The sequence below is a fragment of the Phaseolus vulgaris genome, chromosome 3 (assembly GCF_000499845.2).
Source record: "Phaseolus vulgaris cultivar G19833 chromosome 3, P. vulgaris v2.0, whole genome shotgun sequence".
Classification (NCBI taxonomy): domain Eukaryota; kingdom Viridiplantae; phylum Streptophyta; class Magnoliopsida; order Fabales; family Fabaceae; genus Phaseolus; species Phaseolus vulgaris.
In genome coordinates this window covers 42,279,687-42,299,631 of record NC_023757.2, presented here as the reverse complement: position 1 = coordinate 42,299,631, position 19,945 = coordinate 42,279,687, and the positions used below count along the sequence as shown (strand labels likewise).

Genomic DNA, 19,945 nt, shown 5'->3' with positions numbered 1-19,945 from the left:
AGCAAATTCATCCCTCTATCTCTCTCTACATCTTCATTTTCTTTTTCTTTTATTTGCCTTAGGATGTTAAGGTTGATGAATTTCTGAACCTAATTTGTGGCCATAGTTTTATACCTGTTACTTGATTATACAGTTGGACCTGGGTTAGTGAAAAATTATTACCATGCGTATAATATTTGTAAGAAAGTAATATTTATACAACTAAAACGAGAGAATTAATTAAAAGATGTTATGCTTACTATTATTCGTAGATGTTTATGACCTTAAATGACTTCTTTTTAGGATCTTTTAAACCTCTTTTAAGTAGCTAAAAAGTTATTCAAAAAAGGACACAATTAAAATTTTATAATTCGGCTCTAAAAAATTTTAATGATTTTTTTACTCTTGACTACTTAGTCTATATACTGATGTTAAGAAGAAGAAGAAAAGTTAAGCCATTAAGCAAATTTGTCAAAACTATCCATTGGTGTTCTTGAATCAAGACTCCACTGACAAGAAGAAACATATTTCCATAACTGGAAGTAATATTGTTAGATAATTATACAGGAGAAAACTGAAATTTTGAACATGTATCAACATCTTTTTTTTTCAAAGTAATGAAGTACACAATGTAAAATTCGATTATAGCACTAACTATATATTATATTATAGCTTTTCATGAAATTACTGAGGAATGAGAATTGTAATTTTACAAGCAGAAACAGTGAATATAATCCCTACGTCTTATAATTGAACAGGTAACAATGATTTAATAATGCTTTGATTGGTATTACATGGACCCTTTAAAAGGTATAATTGGAAGATCATTAAACCAGTTTAAGGATCAGCATGACCAGGAATGTCATCATCACTAGATCCACTGTCTTCTTCACTGATGTCTTCGTCATCTCCACTCTCCTCACCAGCTGTAGAGTTGCTATTGTTTTCCTTCTTAGCATACCGCTCACAATACTCTGTCCCCACAAATAGCAGAGCAATTTTTATATATCTTTTGTCACCATGAAATAGCCCCCCAATTCACCAAAGCATCCTAACTTTAGAAATAAATCCAAACATTAAGAAATACATGAAGCAGTCTCGGGTACAAAAAATATCATCGTGTTTGAATAATTTACAGCCTTTGGTAAAAATATAGTGCTGAACCATTGCATTGCATGACACAACTTCCTGATCTTGGCTGGGCGCGGGTGTTAAGAGAATAAAAGGGGGGTAAATACGGGTCCGGAGCACTAGCACGGTTTTATCATTACAAACCAAAGTCCAGATGTGATTCGCCCAGGAGGTTAAAGTTATTCAATCAGAAACCAATTAGTTACGGAGATCCTCCATTAAGCGCATGTAATCACAATCGTAGTTGAAATGCAATTCAATTTTGGTTTAGAATCATGATTCTTACCTATGGATAAATAAAAAAACTGAAGGTAAGAATTGAATTATAATTCCATTCTGACTAGAATTACACAACAAATTGAATAAAAAAAATGATCCCCAATTGGCGGTGGCATGATGACCACAACGCGGTGAGGAAACGATGATGAAAATAGTAGTGGTACTAACAGAAATAGGAAATCAATTCCAATGTCCAATTCCCATTCTATGCACAAATCCATGCACCAAACAAACACTGGCAATCAGCAGACAATAGGAATTGTATTTGAATAACTAAAATAGAGAAACCAATATAACATGTCTTCAATTATCAGAAAAAGTAGCACATAACAAACAATATGCTCACCTTTAACTTTCTGATCATACAACTTTTTATCCTTCATCATTAACGATGCTGCATCGCCATTGAGAGGATCTGAAGCATTTGGATAAAGCAGGAGTTGTGGAAGAAAAACTTCAAAGACATTTAGAAGATCTGAAAACACACAAGAAACCTTGGTCATTTTCAAGAAACAAAAAACATAACAGATTAGCCAGAAAAGGAGAGAGGACATTAATGAAGGAGGATATTCTATATTCATGTTGAATTTTCGTTCAGATAATTATATACCTCAGAGTACATAGACAGAAATATGACAAACTAATAGAACCTTCAGACGATGGATACTTGAAACTTTTACTATGAAAGCGTATAACTGAATTACCAAACATTGGGCTCCAAGATTGGTTAATGACATCCAAGCAAACAGAGCCAGATCTGCAGTTGATGAAATGTGCAAAGCAGAATCAGTCACATTAGCAAGCTGTTTCCGTGACTTGATACTCCTAAGAAATATCTTGCACAAAATCCCAAAACAATGAAATATAAACAGCAGAAAAAAATTACTGACATGTATCATGGAACCCAAATATAAAAAAGGAAATAATCCATTGACCCATATTAGTGCAGAAACTACATAGAGCAGAAGAAATATTCACCCAAAAAATTAAAGATTGACTAATAGCATATGAAGTGCTCACAACTCATCGACATTTGGGTGGAATATTTTGTTCACAAAGCCAATAGAAGGGGATTTATATGGGTAAGCATCAGGAAGCTCAACACGAATTTTCCAGACTCCACCTTCATAAAGACCTGCAACAATCACGTAAATGTGATCAATCAAGGAACAAACAAATAGATTAAAGACAAGCAATTGGTCTTTGTGGTCACAACCCATTTAAAGACAAGGAAACCAGTGTCAAGCTAGAATATGAAATGTGACATGCAAATATTATATGGAAAATTATGTTGATAGAAATAAAGGAGCTTCTCATCAAAGTCTTTTTGTCCTCCCATTTTCTCATGAGAAAGGAAAAAAAGGGAAATACTTGGTTTAAGAAAAAAAATAGTAAGTAATTCTTAGTACACATTTACAGTTTCATTTCATCAAACAAAAGAGTAGGTTAACCATGGAATTTTGACAGTACTTTCTTTTGGACCATGAAACTCAACATTGAATTCACTAAGTCCATCGTTTATCGTCTCCACTGTATAATCACTCATCATCCTGAAAAAAAGTAGGGAATATTTGAGAAATATGACTACAAAATGTTTTTGCTGGAGTGATCAAGCATACATGACCATGTGAATAAAATGCCAAGAATGATAGTCTTGGACTCTAAGTTCATCCGAAAGATATAAGGAACAGTCATCAACATGAATTTACAAACTAGCACATGCATACGCTTTCTAACTCTAGAAAAATATAGTACATTAGCATCATTTGATCAATGCCAAATCCCACAAAAGGTTCAAGCCTTTGACACCATTTGGACAAACATTTAACAAGTACTTATAGCAGAAAAAGAGAAAAAATGAATGGAATTTCTCTCCTTAAGTTAAATTAACTTTTCATATGTCAACTTCAAGAGAAGTTCGATGATAGAGCTTTTGAAAGTTGAGCTTCAAAATTAATTTTAGCTTCCGAGAGAAACAGAGGTATATTTACCTTTTTTTCTCCTATAACTGTTCGTTGGAAAGTTCATTCATACTAGGCTTTTGCGACTTTTTTTTTTGGGTCTTATGCACATACTTCATAAACCTCACCAATCATGCAATGCATTTGAAGCATATAAAGGTCACTTGATAATTTTGTTCGGCACAAGTTACTAAATTAGATGAAGCCCATATGCCTTCATTTCAATTGCTGTTATCAATTTCAACCATGCTATTCCATCCATAACGACATCTACGCGTTCATTGTGATAACATAGCCTATAAGTACCATACGGCACCGCATAATACTATCGCTTCTTTCAGCGTAACAACTTTCATTTAGGTAGATAAAATATGCATAAATGATATTGCTACCAAGACACCAACATATCATCCTTACTTAGTCAAATACCTATATTAACTCATTATATGACCAAAAAAGTTGCACTAATTGATCGATGTCAAGAATAACAAGTATCATATGTTATTAAAGACATTTATTTTTTGGGAGGAAAAAAAGGAAAATGGAGGGAATGGGATCGATTTATAATGAATTTACTTTCACTAAGTACTACATGGTTGAAGTTTACTATATCATTCAGCATTTAAAAAATGTTTCTCTGAAAAATAAAATCATAAAAAAGCAGTGGTTTAGTCCCCTACCACAGGGAAATATGATGGTATGACACCAGAAAAGGCACCCTGGGGAAAACATAAACTGCCAACAGACTAAGACTAAGTAACCATGTTCTTTTTCGCTTCTTTTTAATTTCCTCAATTGTTTTAGTAATTTGCAGATCCCTATTCCCACTAAAAAAGGTGAAGTCTATGTTATGACTAAAATTCAGCTTATGCTAAAACGTAATGTGATGGAGAATCCTAAGCAATTTTTATCTTTTTAATTTTGAAGTTGGTTTCTATGCTTGGCATATCATGCTGTGATGAATTTGATTGTCACTTCCAGGTGATTTTTCATGACAGAAACAGCCAATTCATAATCCTGCCTTCTCTCATGAATGTTAATAAATGGGTAAAACAAATTTCCCATTAAGTATTGCATATCTAAACTTAACTCTAAGGTCTACATTTTATCACTTAGCCCTCAATTTGATTTTAAGTGAAAACATTACTTTTACAGTCAAATAATTATGTTTCGTGCACATCATGTGACCATCACAAAAACTGAAGTTTTTCTTTATCATGAATCCCCAAAATTTGTTTTTTTATTACTCTTAGAATGAAGAACTCAGTCAACTCCACAAAAATTAAGGGGTTTCTACACTTTAAAAGCACTGCATGATTCATATCTCCAATTGATAAGAGATCTGAACTATCAAGGAGACACGTCCTGGTGGCCACCACTATAATCCACTATAATCCCCAACTCGACCTTCATTATCAAGGCCGCACTAAGTAGCCCTTTCCAACCAAGGGGTGACTGCAATTAAGGCAGTTTTCCAACAATCACATTAGCCCCCTTCAAATCTAGTTTTCAGGGTGTTGTTACCTTCTTGCTGATCAACTAACCAGATATTTTAACTTGAAAACAACACTGAGTGGAGTTAGAAATTTGTGAGAGTGAGGTAGCCAATTGTCACACCATGGAAGTGGAGAGTTTTTAGGATTAAAACTTGCACCTTGACTACTCTTAGGACTATAAATACAAGTGCTAACCCTTTTCTAAAGGAGCTTAGAATTGATAAAGAAATGATGTCCAAGTTTGTGCACAATTTGTCTTCTTTGCTCACTCATTAGCACTAGTTTTGTGTCTAGCTTAGAATCACTTAGGAGTTGGCCTCACCTCTTCTAAGTTTCTATATTCACCAACCAAATTCATCTTCTCCATTTAGTTTTCTTCATCCATTTAACCCACACAATGGACTATCAAACAGCAACATATAAAAAATTACAAAAAGCTACATGGATTCAACATAGGATTACGTCATATTTTAACTTGAAAACAACACTACACGGTATTTAGTGATTAACAAAAATAAAAATTATGGTAAGTTAGGAAAGGCGTGTACTTCAACGGATTTGGACGGATTTTAATCCTTTATAAATCTTACAAACTACTATATATAATGGCTGTTTCATTTCAACAAGTAGTCCAGGTCCTTCTGTGTAATAGAACTTTAGTTTAAACAGGCTTCTCTTTAAGCCAAATTAAACTTACTGAAATTTACCCACATTATGAACGTGGACGTGGGTTCAAGATCAAATGATACCTCGTGAAGATAACCTATAATGTGCCAAATGTGCTTCTTCATCACGTCATGCCAACAATCAAAACAAACAAACCATAATATATTTCAAAGAATTTAACAATATACCGATTGCCACCCATTTATAGAAAAAAATATACAACAAATAATTCAAACAGTTTAAAATAATGTAACCATAAACACTCAATAATAAAATCTACTTACAATTTCATAACATCCATTTCTCTTCTCTTGCTTGGAGATGACATTTTGATTATACAAATCACTTATTTCAACCTGCTAGAGATACAATAAGGAAAATTTAATATCTGCCAATGTACATATTTGTTCTCATCTTCCCCAAAACAGAAGATATAAAAAACAAAACCTAATTTCGATGTGCAGCCTATATAAGCTCAATTCATTTCTGTTAAATTTAAAATAGGATTAGAAACTTGATATATCCTAAAATGTTTGTGGTGGTGCCCTACATATCAAACCAAAACATAATTTTGCCCGTCAAGATTCACCACTTTTGCTGATAAATGATGCAGAGAAGCAGAAAACCCAAGTATAAGAAACTTTGCAATTGTTTTGATGCAAAAATCAGGAGCAAGAAGATCTCTATTAATCCATAAATAGAAGCCTCATCTGTGAAGAAAGACACCCTATATCATATAAAGATAGTGCAGAGTCGAAGAAATTATCTTTTTCATTGAATGTTCAAAATATCATTCGACTACAGAAATTAATTCCATTCACTTAATCTCTTTCCACACAAATACTGCCCCTCGATTTGGGGTTTTTTTATAAAAATATAAAATAAAGCAATTAATGCAGTTGACAATTTAAAGGGGGTCTTGTAGAAAGAACGAAGAGAAACTTCGCAAAAGAGAGGCAGTATGTATGAAGGGTAACAACTTGATTACTTTTAGAGAAATAGCTAGTTTTTTAAAAGCTTGCTTATAACACTTGAAAGAATAAGCAATTATTCTTCCGAAATAAATGCACATTACCCATGGATCAAACAGAAAAGGACAGAGTGGAGAAGGAAAATTAAACACAAACACAGACATAGTTGTTTACGTGTATACTACATAGCTCTGTTCATCACAGAGCATACTTGCAGAACTTTACACTACAGGCAAACTTAAACCAAATTCCTACTCAGTAAAGAGTAATCCTTCAACTACGATGAAGGCAACAAAAACGACCCCTTGCTTCAGAAGGACAGAAGAATACTTAAGCTGATGAAAATTTCCACCCCAATGAGACAAACACTATCTATGTGAATAAAATAGGAACCAACATTATCACCCTTCCGAGTATTGAAGCACAAAGCTAACAGGTCCAAAGGAGAACACCAAGCAACAGTGACTAATGAAAGGGTCTTACGAATGCACAGAAAAAAGCTATACAAAGTGCGTGATACACAACGTGGCACAAGTGCACGCTTCATTGGCACGAAGTGCAAATACATGAAAGTCAAAATCTTTTGCAAACGACTGCGTCCATTTGAAACAAAGGAAAATACCCAAAATTCCTTGTCTTACTTGGATAAACTTCCTAGCCAGCAATTCGGAAACGGAAGGCAAAATGAGAAAAGGCATATTTGCGTTAATTGAATAAAACCGATACCGACAAGCAAGGTTACAAAAGAGCTATTATAGATTCCGGTAGAAAGATCTATGGCTGACCCATTTAACCAAAGATAGAGGGAAAACAATGCGTGCACTGCTATTGCTAAGCATGCTTGAATTAGTGCAAAATCAAAAGGAAGAGAGGATAAGAGAGAAAAAGTGCATTGGCATAAAAGAAGTGAAACTATAATTTGGGGGAAATGATGGCTTGCCTGAAACCCTTGTAGCGTTTTGGTGATGGCGTTGTGATCAGAGAGTAATTGAAAAGAAGAGAATTGAGAAAGGAAATGAGGAGGAACACATATATAGGGAGTGGGTGGGTGTAAGGGAGATAGAATGTCGACGTGGGACATAACACGTGTTCTAGAAAGGTTCGGCAACGTGGCAATTATGTTTCACCATTTTTCTAGTAAGTACAATTCCTATTAATTACCGAGCTAATTCCAATTTATTACTCTAGGAGGTACAATTTCCACTTCACGTGCATATATTATTTCTTCAATCAGTTAATGCTAAAATAACATGCTATGCTCAATTTTTCTAACTATATTCACTTCATTTGATTTATATATAACCCTCATATTGTTCGAAAGCACAATTTTTCATAAAACTAAAATTTATTTATGAGTTTTATTCATGACTTTAATTGATAATAACTATGTATTAAGTGTGCCAAGTATGACCATTATTTTTCTATTATAATATATATATATATATATGACAAGTAAAAGATATTTATTTTAATAAAAATTTATATAAATGCTTCGTGAATTTATAATTATATTTCAACCATTTTACATATAAAAAAAAACGATTTTTTTTCATGATACTGAATTTTTAAAACTTTTATATAGATCTAAACTAAAAGAATAATGTAATGTTTTCATAAAACATATTATAAGATTGGATGGATAAAATGAACTAAATTTAACTCTATGAAAAAATATATTGAATGCAAATGTAGTTTCAAGAAACTAAACTAAATGACAATAATTTGTGTAAACTAAATTGAGTTGTTTTTAAGGTGATTGAACTACTTCAAATGATTTTATAAATAGTAATCTTTTATATAGAAATATCTTATAAAATTAAGTATTTATAATTAGTTAGTTAATAAAACACGCACTTTAAAAATTATTAAAAAAAAAATTATTAAATGCCACAGTTTTAGTAAAAAAAAAAGTATTTCACATATTTATTTTGAAAACAATATCAGCTTAAATTAAATTTAAACAACAAAAATTGACTGAATAAAATAATATCTAAAAGAAACTATAAAAAAATATCACATATTTAAACTATATGTTATCTAAGACGAATTTAATAAATAAGGTTGTTATCATAAAAATAGATAGGTTACTTAATTGTTACAATCTTCAAGTTTTTTACTCTGATTGAATATTAATTCTCATACTTTAACTTTGACAAATTTAATTATAAATATGTTTGTGTAACAGTATAGTTTAGTTTTAGAAGTTTAATTTTCTAAGAACTTAGTTTTTAAAAATAAAACTTGGAAACATTTCAGTTTATTTTTCTTACAAAATAATTTATATCTTTCAGCTTAAGCTTAATGCAAATCGTTACAAGTTCAATTGAATATTTTTTTTAACAGGAAAAACGTTATATAGCCTATAAAATCTTAATGCATGTTGTACCGGTCGGTACCGGACGACCGCGTTGTCCGAATTAAATTATCTAATTAAGCAAGGAACATGGTTACACGTGGGACAAGTATACCGGTCAGTACCGGACGACCGCGTTGTCCGAATTAAATTATCTAATTAAGCAAGGAACATGGTTACACGTGGGACAAACGGTTACAATTCCCACTGAGTAACAAACACACGTGAGCACTCCTTGGATTTTCGGGAACACCCCCTAGATCCCAGGAAACCATCTAACACGACCCAAGGACCACAAAACACGTCGCGACCACTAATGACCCAGAGGGCCCAAGCCCAAAGGGACATACAAAAGAAGAGAAAGAAAGGGAGAGAGGTATGTTTTTTCAGATTATCAAGGATTCTCACTGAGAGAGATTACTGACTTGAGCGTCGGAGCACAATCGCAGGTACCCCCACCGGCCGACCGAGGCACGCGAGGAAGAAGGAAACTCGAAGGACAAGACAACCAAGACTGAAGCAGACACCTTGTATCGACGTGGACCAACATTACTCAGTCCCCAATATCCATACAGGTACAATTGGCGCCCATCGTGGGGCCGAGTAATCATTATTCCCAGACCCAAAGATCCCAACGCTTGAAGATGGGCTCAACGGCAAACAACAACAACAACAATGATATCTCTGAAGAGCATAGGACCATACTACAAACCCTCCAGATTCAGATGCAGGAGTTACTCCAAAAAGGGGTCATCGATCAACTTCGCCAGGATGAAGAAAGGAAAAGACGAGAAGAAGAGCGTCAACAACACGCAGAAGAGATAGCACAATTGAAAGAACAGAACAAGAGATTGTTGGATAGACTTGAGCAATCTGAACGCGAAGGGCATTCACGTGCACCTTCTCCATCACCGTTCCAATCAGGAACGAGAACAATAGCCCAGGCTATACCTCACACGTCACTCGTTCAACACACCCATCAGAGTGTAAAGCCAGTAACCCCAAACAAGGTAACAAACCCGAAAGGCCATCCGTTCACTGATGACATCATAGCCACTCCTCTCCCTGACAAGTGGAGGGGCCTAACGATAAACCTTTATGACGGTTCCACAGACCCAGACGAACATCTGAATATATTTAGAACTCAAATGACCCTCTACACAACCGACCGAACGGTATGGTGTAAAGTCTTCCCCACCTCTCTCAGGGAAGGCCCCCTTGGATGGTTTTCGGACCTTCCACCCAATTCCATTACAAGCTTCGACGCTTTGGAATTGAAGTTCACCACGCAATACGCCACAAGTAGACCTCATCGGACATCCTCCATGTCTCTTCTAAATGTCAAACAAGAAAGGGGAGAATCATTGAGAACATTCATGAACAGATTTAGCAAAGTGTGTATGAACATTCGTAATCTTAATCCAGAAATAGCCATGCATCATTTGGTCTCGGCCATACTACCGGGAAGGTTCACTGAAAGCCTTATCAAACGACCTCCGTGCAATATGGATGAATTAAGAACAAGAGCAACAAAGTTCATGCAGATAGAAGAACATATTGACTATCATCGAAAAACTTATGCTGAGAACACGGACAAGAGCAAAGGGATTCGTCCCCCCACAGTACCAACCGACCGAGAACGACATCGCCCCAATAGGGGTCCCCGTTTCCACAACTACACTCCCTTGATTGTACCAAGGGGTAAGGTTCTCGACGAAGCACTGCAGATTGAATTGATTCCGGCATTGAGGCAATCACAAACCCCTCCCAATGCCGACACCAGTAAACGTTGCCAATACCATCGTAACTATGGCCACACGACCGAAGGATGCCAAGCACTGAAAGATAAAATTGAAGAGCTCATCCAGGCCGGTCATCTCCGCAAGTTCGTGAAAACCACCATCACTGCACCCAGGTCACCCCAGCGTGATCATGATCCCCGAGAACGTTCGGGACGAAGAGACGACCGGACCCGTGACAACCACTATCGTTCAAACAGAAGAAAAAGAAGCGAAAGTCCGATCAGACGAACGAGGCCTAAAAGCGAAAGCCCTGAACGTAGAAGTCGAACTAAACAAAAAGTTCGCACAGTCATCAATACAATCGCTGGACCGGTGTCGCTCGGTCAGCCCCCTCAAGAAATTAATTACATTGCAGGTGGCTTTGCGGGTGGAGGATGCTCTAATTCAGCAAGGAAAAAACATTTGAGAGCAATTCAATCCGTTCATTCGACTTCCACACAACGCCGACCGCATATACCACCAATCACTTTCACTGACGAAGACTTCACAGCAATCGATCCATCTCAAGATGACCCCATGGTAATAACTGTGGAGATAGATAAATTTGCAATTGCAAAAGTTTTGGTAGATCAGGGTAGCTCGGTCGACATCCTGTATTGGGAAACGTTTAAGAATATGAAGATTCCAGAAGCAGAGATACAACCCTACAACGAGCAGATAGTTGGTTTCTCAGGGGAAAGAGTGGATACGAAAGGATTTATCGATCTATACACCACGTTCGGAGATGATTACCTCAGCAAGACCATCAACATACGATATCTACTCGTTAATGCCAATACATCGTACAATATTTTGCTCGGTCGACCATCTATCAACAGATTGAAAGCCATTGTCTCAACTCCTCATTTAGCTATGAAGTTCCCCTCAGTCAATGGAGATATAGCAACCGTGCATGTAGACCAGAAGACAGCACGAGAGTGTTATGTAGCTAGCCTGAAGGTGGAGCCGACCCGAAGGCTTTATACCACGTCAGCCGAACGGACCACAGAGCGAAGAGGTCGGTCAACAGAAAGACGCTCTAGAGGAAGAGAATCTAGAAGACACTTGGTCGCTTTAGTCGATCTAGATCCTCGACTGGATGATCCCCGAATGGAAGCAGGGGAAGATCTTCAACCCATATTCCTTCGGGACAAAGACCGGAAAACATACATGGGAACATCCCTCAAACCAGACGACCGAGAGACGATCGGTAAAACATTAACAAAGAACGCTGATCTTTTCGCCTGGACAGCTGCAAACATGCCAGGGGTAAAGTCAGATGTGATTACCCATCGATTGTCTGTTTATACAGAGGCCAGGCCGATCGCTCAAAAGAAAAGGAAACTAGGTGAAGAACGGCGCAAAGCCGCACGAGAAGAAACAGACAAGCTAATTCAAGCTGGTTTTATTCAAAAGGCCCACTATACGACATGGCTAGCCAATGTAGTGATGGTAAAAAAGACGAATGGAAAATGGAGAATGTGCGTAGACTACACAGACCTTAACAAGGCGTGCCCAAAGGACTCGTATCCCCTACCTACTATCGACCGGCTGGTCGACGGTGCAGCCGGTCATCAAATCCTAAGTTTCCTTGATGCTTATTCAGGTTACAATCAAATACAAATGTACCACCGTGATCGAGAAAAAACCGCGTTTAGAACAGATTCTGATAATTTCTTCTATGAAGTCATGCCGTTCGGCCTCAAGAATGCAGGAGCCACATACCAGCGACTCATGGATCACGTATTCCACGACATGATCGGTCGGAACGTAGAAGTATACGTTGACGACATCGTCATCAAATCAGACTCTTGCAAACAACATGTTTCTGACTTAAAAGAGGTTTTTCAAGCCTTGCGTCAATACCGCATGCGTTTAAACCCGGAGAAGTGCGCGTTCGGCGTAGAAGGGGGGAAGTTCTTAGGCTTCATGCTCACACATCGGGGTATAGAGGCTAATCCAGAAAAATACAAGGCAATCACCGAAATGTGAAGTCCCAACGGACTCAAAGAGATCCAGAGACTAGTCGGCCGTCTCACTTCGTTGTCTCGATTCGTACCTAAGCTTGCCGAACGAACGAGACCCATCATAAAAATTCTGAAGAAGACAAGTAAATTTGAATGGACAGATGAATGTGAACAAAATTTCCAACAGTTAAAAGCATTTCTGGCGTCTCCACCGGTCATCCAGAAACCGAACGCACGGGAACCCATTGTGGTCTACCTCGCCGTCTCCAATGAAGCGGTGAGTTCCGCTCTGGTACAAGAAATTGAAGCGGAAGAACGACCGGTATATTTTGTAAGTCGAGTCTTACATGACACAGAAACCCGGTACCAAATGGTCGAAAAAGTTGCCTTCGCTTTGGTCATTACCGCACGACGGATGCGGATGTATTTCCAAAATCACAAGGTCATTGTTAGGACTAACTATCCCATTATGAAGATTCTCACCAAACCTGACCTCGCCGGACGAATGATAGGTTGGGCAGTCGAACTGTCAGAATTCCATATCGAATACCAACCCAGGGGAGCCATCAAGTCCCAAGCCCTCGCCGACTTCACAGCAGAACTCACTCCCTATCCGACCGAACAAACTCCCCGATGGACACTATATGTAGATGGGTCATCAAACAGTCGTTCGTCCGGAGCAGGAGTTGTACTTGAAGGACCAGGGGAGATTGTTGTCGAACAAGCCATGAAATTTGAATTTAAAACTTCCAATAATCAAGCCGAATACGAAGCTATAATCGCAGGTTTGCATCTGGCGATTGAATTGGAGATAACAAATATAACTTGTAAGAGCGACTCCCGTCTAGTCGTCGGACAACTTACAGGGGAGTATGAGGTAAGAGAAACATTACTCCAACAGTATTTTCATTTCGTAAAAAATCTTCTAAACAGGTTCAAAGAAATCTCCTTCCAACACGTACGGAGGGAAAATAATACTAGGGCGGACGCTCTATCGAGATTGGCTACCCTAAAAAGAAAGGCGTCCACCGGTCGGCCATACACGTGACCCTGGCTAAACCAAGTGTTGGTACCGAAGAATGCATGGCGACTGACACCCAACCTAACTGGATGACTCCCATAAAACAATATCTGACCGATGGTGTATGCGATCCACATTTGGAGAAAACGATGAAGTTACAAGCCGCCCGATACATACTGATTGGGCAAGATCTTTACAGGAGAGGGTATTCCCGTCCCCTCCTAAAATGCCTTGGTCCAGAACAAGTCACTTATGTAATGACCGAGTTACACGAAGGGATATGCGGAACCCATTCAGGAGCGCGGACTATGTCCGCCAAAATTCTAAGAGCTGGATACTACTGGCCGACCTTACAGGGAGACTGCACTGAATACGTTCAAAAGTGCGTGAAATGTCAAGAGTTCGGCACCTTATTGCACCAAAAACCAGAACACTTGCACTACATCCTATCCCCTTGGCCGTTCGTGAAATGGGGAATGGATATTATCGGACCTTTCACACCCGGAAAAGGGCAATGCAAGTTCCTACTGGTGGGTATAGATTACTTTACCAAATGGATTGAGGCTGAACCACTAACAGCCATCACCGCCCGGAACGTACAAAGCTTTGTGTGGAAAAACATTGTCTGCAGGTTCGGCCTACCTCAGATCATTATCACAGACAATGGTCGACAGTTCACCGACCGTGGGCTAGCTGAATTCTATGAGAAACTTCACATCAAACATATAACGAGTTCGGTCGAACACCCTCAAACCAACGGTCAGGCGGAAGCCGCCAACAAAGTTATTCTCAGTGAGTTAAAGAAGAGACTTGGCCCGTCCAAGGGAAATTGGACTGAAGAATTGTTAGAGGTTCTGTGGGCTTATCGTTGTACTCCCCAGTCAACAACTCAGGAAACACCTTATAGCCTGACGTACGGCACAGAAGCCATGATTCCGGTCGAAATCGGCGAGCCTTCACTACGCCGACAGACGTTAGACCTAGACTTAAACAAGGAAAGTCTACTAGTCGGCCTCGACCTCATCAATGAATTAAGGGACAAATGCAAGATAAGGGAAGAAGCATGCAAGGTACGAGCAGCACGAAGGTACAACTCCAAAGTGAAGCCACGAAGCTATCAGAAAGGAGATCTAGTTTGGCGCATGCGCAGCGACGCCCGGAAGGACGGAGGAAAGTTTTCAAGCAATTGGGAAGGTCCGTTCCGCATCTCCGACACAGCAACAGGAGGAGCTTATTACTTAGAATATTTGTCAGGAAAATCTGTACCGAGAACGTGGAATGCCACGCATCTCAAATTCTATTACAGTTGATGAATAAACTTAGTGCACTCTTTCCTCGCTCGGTAGTTTTATCCCTAAGGAGGGTTTTCTACCGAGAAGGTTTTAACGAGGCACTTTAAATCACCAATCTTGGTCAGAAATTCAATTAATTCTCCATTCATTCGGTCGGAATACATAACTAAAGTTATCCGAATTATAACTTAAACGTTATTCACCAATCTTGGTCAGAAATTCAATTAATTCACCGTTCATTCGGTCGAAATACATAACTAAAGTTATCCGAATTATAACTTAAACGTTATTCACCAATCTTGGTCAGAAATTCAATTAATTCACCGTTAATTCGGTCGGAATACATAACTAAAGTTATCTGAATTATAACTTAAACGTTATTAACCAAACCTTGGTCAGAAATTCAATTAAATTAATTCACCGTTCATTCGGTCGGAATATATAACTAAAGTTATCTGAATTATAACTTAAACGCTATTCACCAAACCTTGGTCAGAAATTCAATTAAATTAATTAACCGATCATTCGGTCGGAAGATATAACGAAAGTTATCCGAATTATAACTTAAACGTTATTCACCAATCTTGGTCAGAAATTCAATTAAATTAATTAACCGATCATTCGGTTGGAAGATATAACGAAAGTTATCCGAATTATAACTTAAACGTTATTCACCAATCTTGGTCAGAAATTCAATTAAATTAATTAACCGTTCACTCGGTCAGAAATTCAATTAAATTACCTTAGTCAGAAATTCAATTAAATTATATATAAATGTCCAAGTTACGCGCGACATCAAATTCTTCATCAAAGCACCGTCGTCCGGTATTAAACTGCGTGGTAATAGCAACATGAAAATAAATTCGATAGTAAAAAGTAAAATAGTTCAAAACACGTCACAAAGCAGTAAAATTGTCTTTAGCCCACACCCCGGGCCCAGGTAATGAAAATATTAAACAATATCAAGGGTGTCATCCGGTTGCATCGACTCCTCCGACGGTACGGTATCATCTGCACGTGGCATCTCAGCTATAGGACAGATTGTTTGATCATTCTCTTCGGCCTCCTCGTCCCCCACAGGCATCAGACGGCCGCCCACAACATCCATGTTCGAGTCGTATCGCTCATCGTCGTCCGGCACCCCATGGAAAAAGGCGACCTGCCGAACTCCCTGCCTGAATGACTCTTCGTTGATGCTCAACATGAACCCTTGAAGCTGTTCAACTTGAGCACTCAACAATTCTTTCTCCGCGGCCAGTTTTTCCCGCTCCTTGATGGCATCTGCCCGTCCTGCTGCTACTTCTTCTAAAGTAATCTTTAAAGCCTCATGCTCTTTCCTGACCAACTGAGCGTCAGTCCGGGCTTCATCCACTGCCTTCAGGGCATCCTTCAACGAGACGACCGAGTCATTGAGCTGCGATTTCAATTTTGGAATCGAGACTGTCTTCACTCTCCTTAGCTCGTCCCCAAGAGCCCTGGTTGCCACAGCCGCACGACACTGCAGCTCAACCGTCTCCTCGACCATATCTAAGGTGGGAATGGTAGCAAAAATTTCCTCGTCCTCCGGACGCAAGTCAAATTGCATTGTAGGTGCCACCCTGACGGATGACACCAATAAGCTAATGGGACTGCCCGACGAAGACGGAGCGTCCGTCCTAGGCACCTTAACAGGACGTCCCCTCTTCTTTCCTTGAGCGGGAACAGGGACGACCTCCACCGGAACGACCTCCTGCTCAGTCATCCGCGGGACAATCCCAGCGATGGTGGCTATTTTACTCTTCTTAGCCTGCCTCTTCAGACTATTCATATATTTCTTCAAACTCGGATCCATGCTCACAACAATTTCTGCACCACAAACACGAAGGTAAGATACAAATATGCTATCAGCCGAACGACCGCAAGAAGAAGGTGCTCACCATTTAGGTCCGCCCACTGCTTGGGCGACCCGTAAAGGGCTATCAGTTCCCGCGTAGGGAGCCTACACGGTAGTTGATTCACGACCATCAAAATCTCTTGGTCGATGGGGGACAAAGATTCCCAAAGCCGATGGTCAAGGGAGGTGGGATTCTCCGTCCAATGGAATGGAAATTTTGTGCTTCCATCGGCATTATAGAATAGATCCCGGCCGTCCGGCTCGACAAACACTTTAAAAAAGTAATCTTTAAAATTCTTATACGAGGTAGTAAAAGCAGCAAAGCGTACGTTCCCCGGACGACTGGATAACGACAACCAACCTACTGGGTACTCGGGTACGTGTTATAATAATATAAAAATGATTCGGCGGTCGGCAGGAGTCCAAATATCCGGCAAATAACTCGAAAGGCTTGTAAAATAGCCCACGAGTTAGGGTGCAATTGTGTCGGTGCGACATTGAGAATCCGAAGGATACTCATGGTAAAATCATCAAAAGGTAAACTTACGTGTAAATGGGAAAACAAGGTACTATACACAAAGAAAAAGTCGTGTGGAGCATTCTCCCGGCCATGACACACACGGTCGGTCATATCGCATATATCGACATATAACGCATCGGCCGGGCAATCCGGGGTTAGAAATTTTTTATGGGTTGATAGAAACTGATCTAATTTATCCGAAGACTTTATTTTACTGGGGATTCAAAGAACGGTAGGATCAACCCAATCATAACTTGGGCCGTCCGATGCCTGACTCGCACCGCGAGTCAAAGACGAGCCCGCGACACTCGAAGACTCCTCAGAAGAAGGCATGACTAACCTTGAAATGAAGAAGAAGACACTGGCGGCAAAATCGGCACCTAGCAAAACAGAGCAAGCAACCCAAAACTCAGAGCAAAAGGAACGAAAAACCCTCAACTCTACAAATGAAATACTATTTATAGGCAAAGAGATGGGAAGCAAAACCCTTGCGTTCGTCTAACACCATTAGATCAAATCTAATCCAACGATCATATACGCTCGGCATACGAAACGGCATGTAATCCCTACCATTCAATCGATCCAGATGTGACAGCATCCCCAAACGGCAACTCTGCCATGCGTCACATCTCTGCCACACATTAATGATGCCAGCTATCACGCATTGTTTCAATAACCCCCTGAGCCTTATACGACTCTTCGTCCTTACATGACCTCGAGCCTGGGGGGCAAGTGTACCGGTCGGTACCGGACGACCGCGTTGTCCGAATTAAATTATCTAATTAAGCAAGGAACATGGTTACACGTGGGACAAGTATACCGGTCAGTACCGGACGACCGCGTTGTCCGAATTAAATTATCTAATTAAGCAAGGAACATGGTTACACGTGGGACAAACGGTTACAATTCCCACTGAGTAACAAACACACGTGAGCACTCCTTGGATTTTCGGGAACACCCCCTAGATCCCAGGAAACCATCTAACACGACCCAAGGACCACAAAACACGTCGCGACCACTAATGACCCAGAGGGCCCAAGCCCAAAGGGACATACAAAAGAAGAGAAAGAAAGGGAGAGAGGTATGTTTTTTCAGATTATCAAGGATTCTCACTGAGAGAGATTACTGACTTGAGCGTCGGAGCACAATCGCAGGTACCCCCACCGGCCGACCGAGGCACGCGAGGAAGAAGGAAACTCGAAGGACAAGACAACCAAGACTGAAGCAGACACCTTGTATCGACGTGGACCAACATTACTCAGTCCCCAATATCCATACAGGTACACATGTTATATTGAAGATAATTTCAATAATTATAAGAAAATAACATTTTCAATTTTATAATGTAATCAATGGTACTAAATAAGATAAAAGTTAATATTTTTTTTTATAAAAGTATCTTTTGCTTGAAAGTGTAGAATATTTATCTAAATTTGTTATGTTGTATTGTCTTTTATATATATATATATATATATATATATATATATATATATATATATATATATATATATATATATATATATATACTTATTAAGAAAAATTATTAACATCATTTGATTGTATTAAATTTATTTAAAAACTATTATGATTTTAAAGAGAAAAATTTGTTAAAAAGTGTTACAATATTTATATACTTATGACTAGGTACTAGAAATATTTATATAGTGAGTGTTATTTGAAAAGTAATATAGGTAAGATATGTGTATTTGGGCTTAAGTAAGCTAGCAAGGTGAGCCACCTATACTACACTACACCAACCATACTTGGCAAATTCTTCCTACACCCAACATTTTTCAATCTGCACCCAACACAATTTAAAAATTTCCAAAAATAACCTTTATTCTGGAAATGAAAATTCAGAATAGAAAATAATATATTCTGGAAAAATATATTCGAGAAAGCTTTTTGTGTTCCAAATATAAAAATCCCAAAACAAAAATCAAAAGCCTATTTCAGATAAAAAAATTCGTAATATAAAAAATAATTGCCACCATACTTTCGGTTTATGACTGGTATACTTTCATTTTATGACTTGTATGTGATTTTTCGACTGCCTAGGTTCCACTTTTTTACCTATTTGTATAATCATATACAAACAATATTATTTAAATGAAATTTAATACTTTTTTTAGAATCTACTAATTGTTAAGAGTGGAATATATTAAAACTATTTAGAAGAATTAGTTAGTATGAAAAAAAATCACTAAAACAGTGGAGTAGTGAAACAATTAGTCCATCGGTGGACCATTAGATAAGTATTTATATGATGAACGATGCAGATCAAATATGAAAAAAAGCGGATATAGCCTATTTATTTCACTCTATATTATCAGTTTTATTTTAAAAGCAGTGAGTGTGACCTTCATCATCTTCCTGGCGGTGGTTTGTCCTGTGGTAACGTCGTCAACAGCAAGTTCAGCACTTCAAAGCAAGACTTTTACTAGTTTTTCTTCTTCTTTCATTTGCATATTAAAAGTGAAAAAAAAAAAGAATTAAAAGATGTTCAATTGAAAATAAGATGAAAAAAGTAAAAAGAAAGATAAATAAAAATAGATGAAACTCAAGTTTTTTTAAATGAACAGCTGCTTTTAAAAATGTATTTCCTGCTACTTTTATTCCATAAACATACTTACCAGTCCATCTTATTTCTCAGTA

General features: G+C 38.3%; 2 protein-coding genes across 6 annotated transcripts; one reads left to right on the top strand and one right to left on the bottom strand.

Annotated features, from left to right (window-relative positions):
- Positions 1–621: 621 nt before the first annotated feature.
- On the bottom strand, positions 622–19,669 carry LOC137807848 (ubiquitin-conjugating enzyme E2 4-like). Of its 5 annotated transcripts, none has more exons than XM_068608674.1 (7): positions 19,651–19,669; positions 5,797–5,868; positions 2,860–2,939; positions 2,410–2,524; positions 2,094–2,146; positions 1,736–1,864; positions 622–953 (listed from the first exon to the last, which is right to left on the bottom strand). In XM_068608674.1, the coding sequence occupies exons 2-7, from the start codon at positions 5,838–5,840 to the stop codon at positions 817–819; spliced, it is 558 nt and encodes a 185-aa protein (XP_068464775.1). In that variant the 5' UTR covers positions 5,841–5,868; positions 19,651–19,669; the 3' UTR covers positions 622–816. The 5 variants fall into 5 exon arrangements, with proteins under 5 accessions (XP_068464775.1, XP_068464773.1, XP_068464774.1 ...); XM_068608672.1 differs by lacking the exon at positions 19,651–19,669 and adding an exon at positions 7,424–7,521; XM_068608673.1 differs by lacking the exon at positions 19,651–19,669 and adding an exon at positions 7,424–7,500 and having other exon boundaries at positions 5,797–5,871.
- Positions 9,481–12,609, top strand: LOC137805647 (uncharacterized). The gene has a single exon (XM_068605588.1). It carries the CDS (start codon positions 9,481–9,483, stop codon positions 12,607–12,609), a length of 3,129 nt encoding a protein of 1,042 aa, XP_068461689.1.
- Positions 19,670–19,945: the final 276 nt, after the last annotated feature.

Bases quoted from the DNA above. Each gene is read 5' to 3' on its own strand.
- LOC137807848 (XM_068608674.1), bottom strand. From the start codon at position 5,840: ATGTCATCTCCAAGCAAGAGAAGAGAAATGGATGTTATGAAATT. The intron at 2,147-2,409 runs GTGAGCACTTCA...CATCAACTGCAG, and splicing joins CACCCAAATGTCGATGAGTT to ATCTGGCTCTGTTTGCTTGG. The intron at 1,865-2,093 runs GTAATTCAGTTA...GTGTGTTTTCAG, and splicing joins ATCTTGGAGCCCAATGTTTG to ATCTTCTAAATGTCTTTGAA.
- LOC137805647 (XM_068605588.1), top strand. From the start codon at position 9,481: ATGGGCTCAACGGCAAACAACAACAACAACAATGATATCTCTGAAGAG.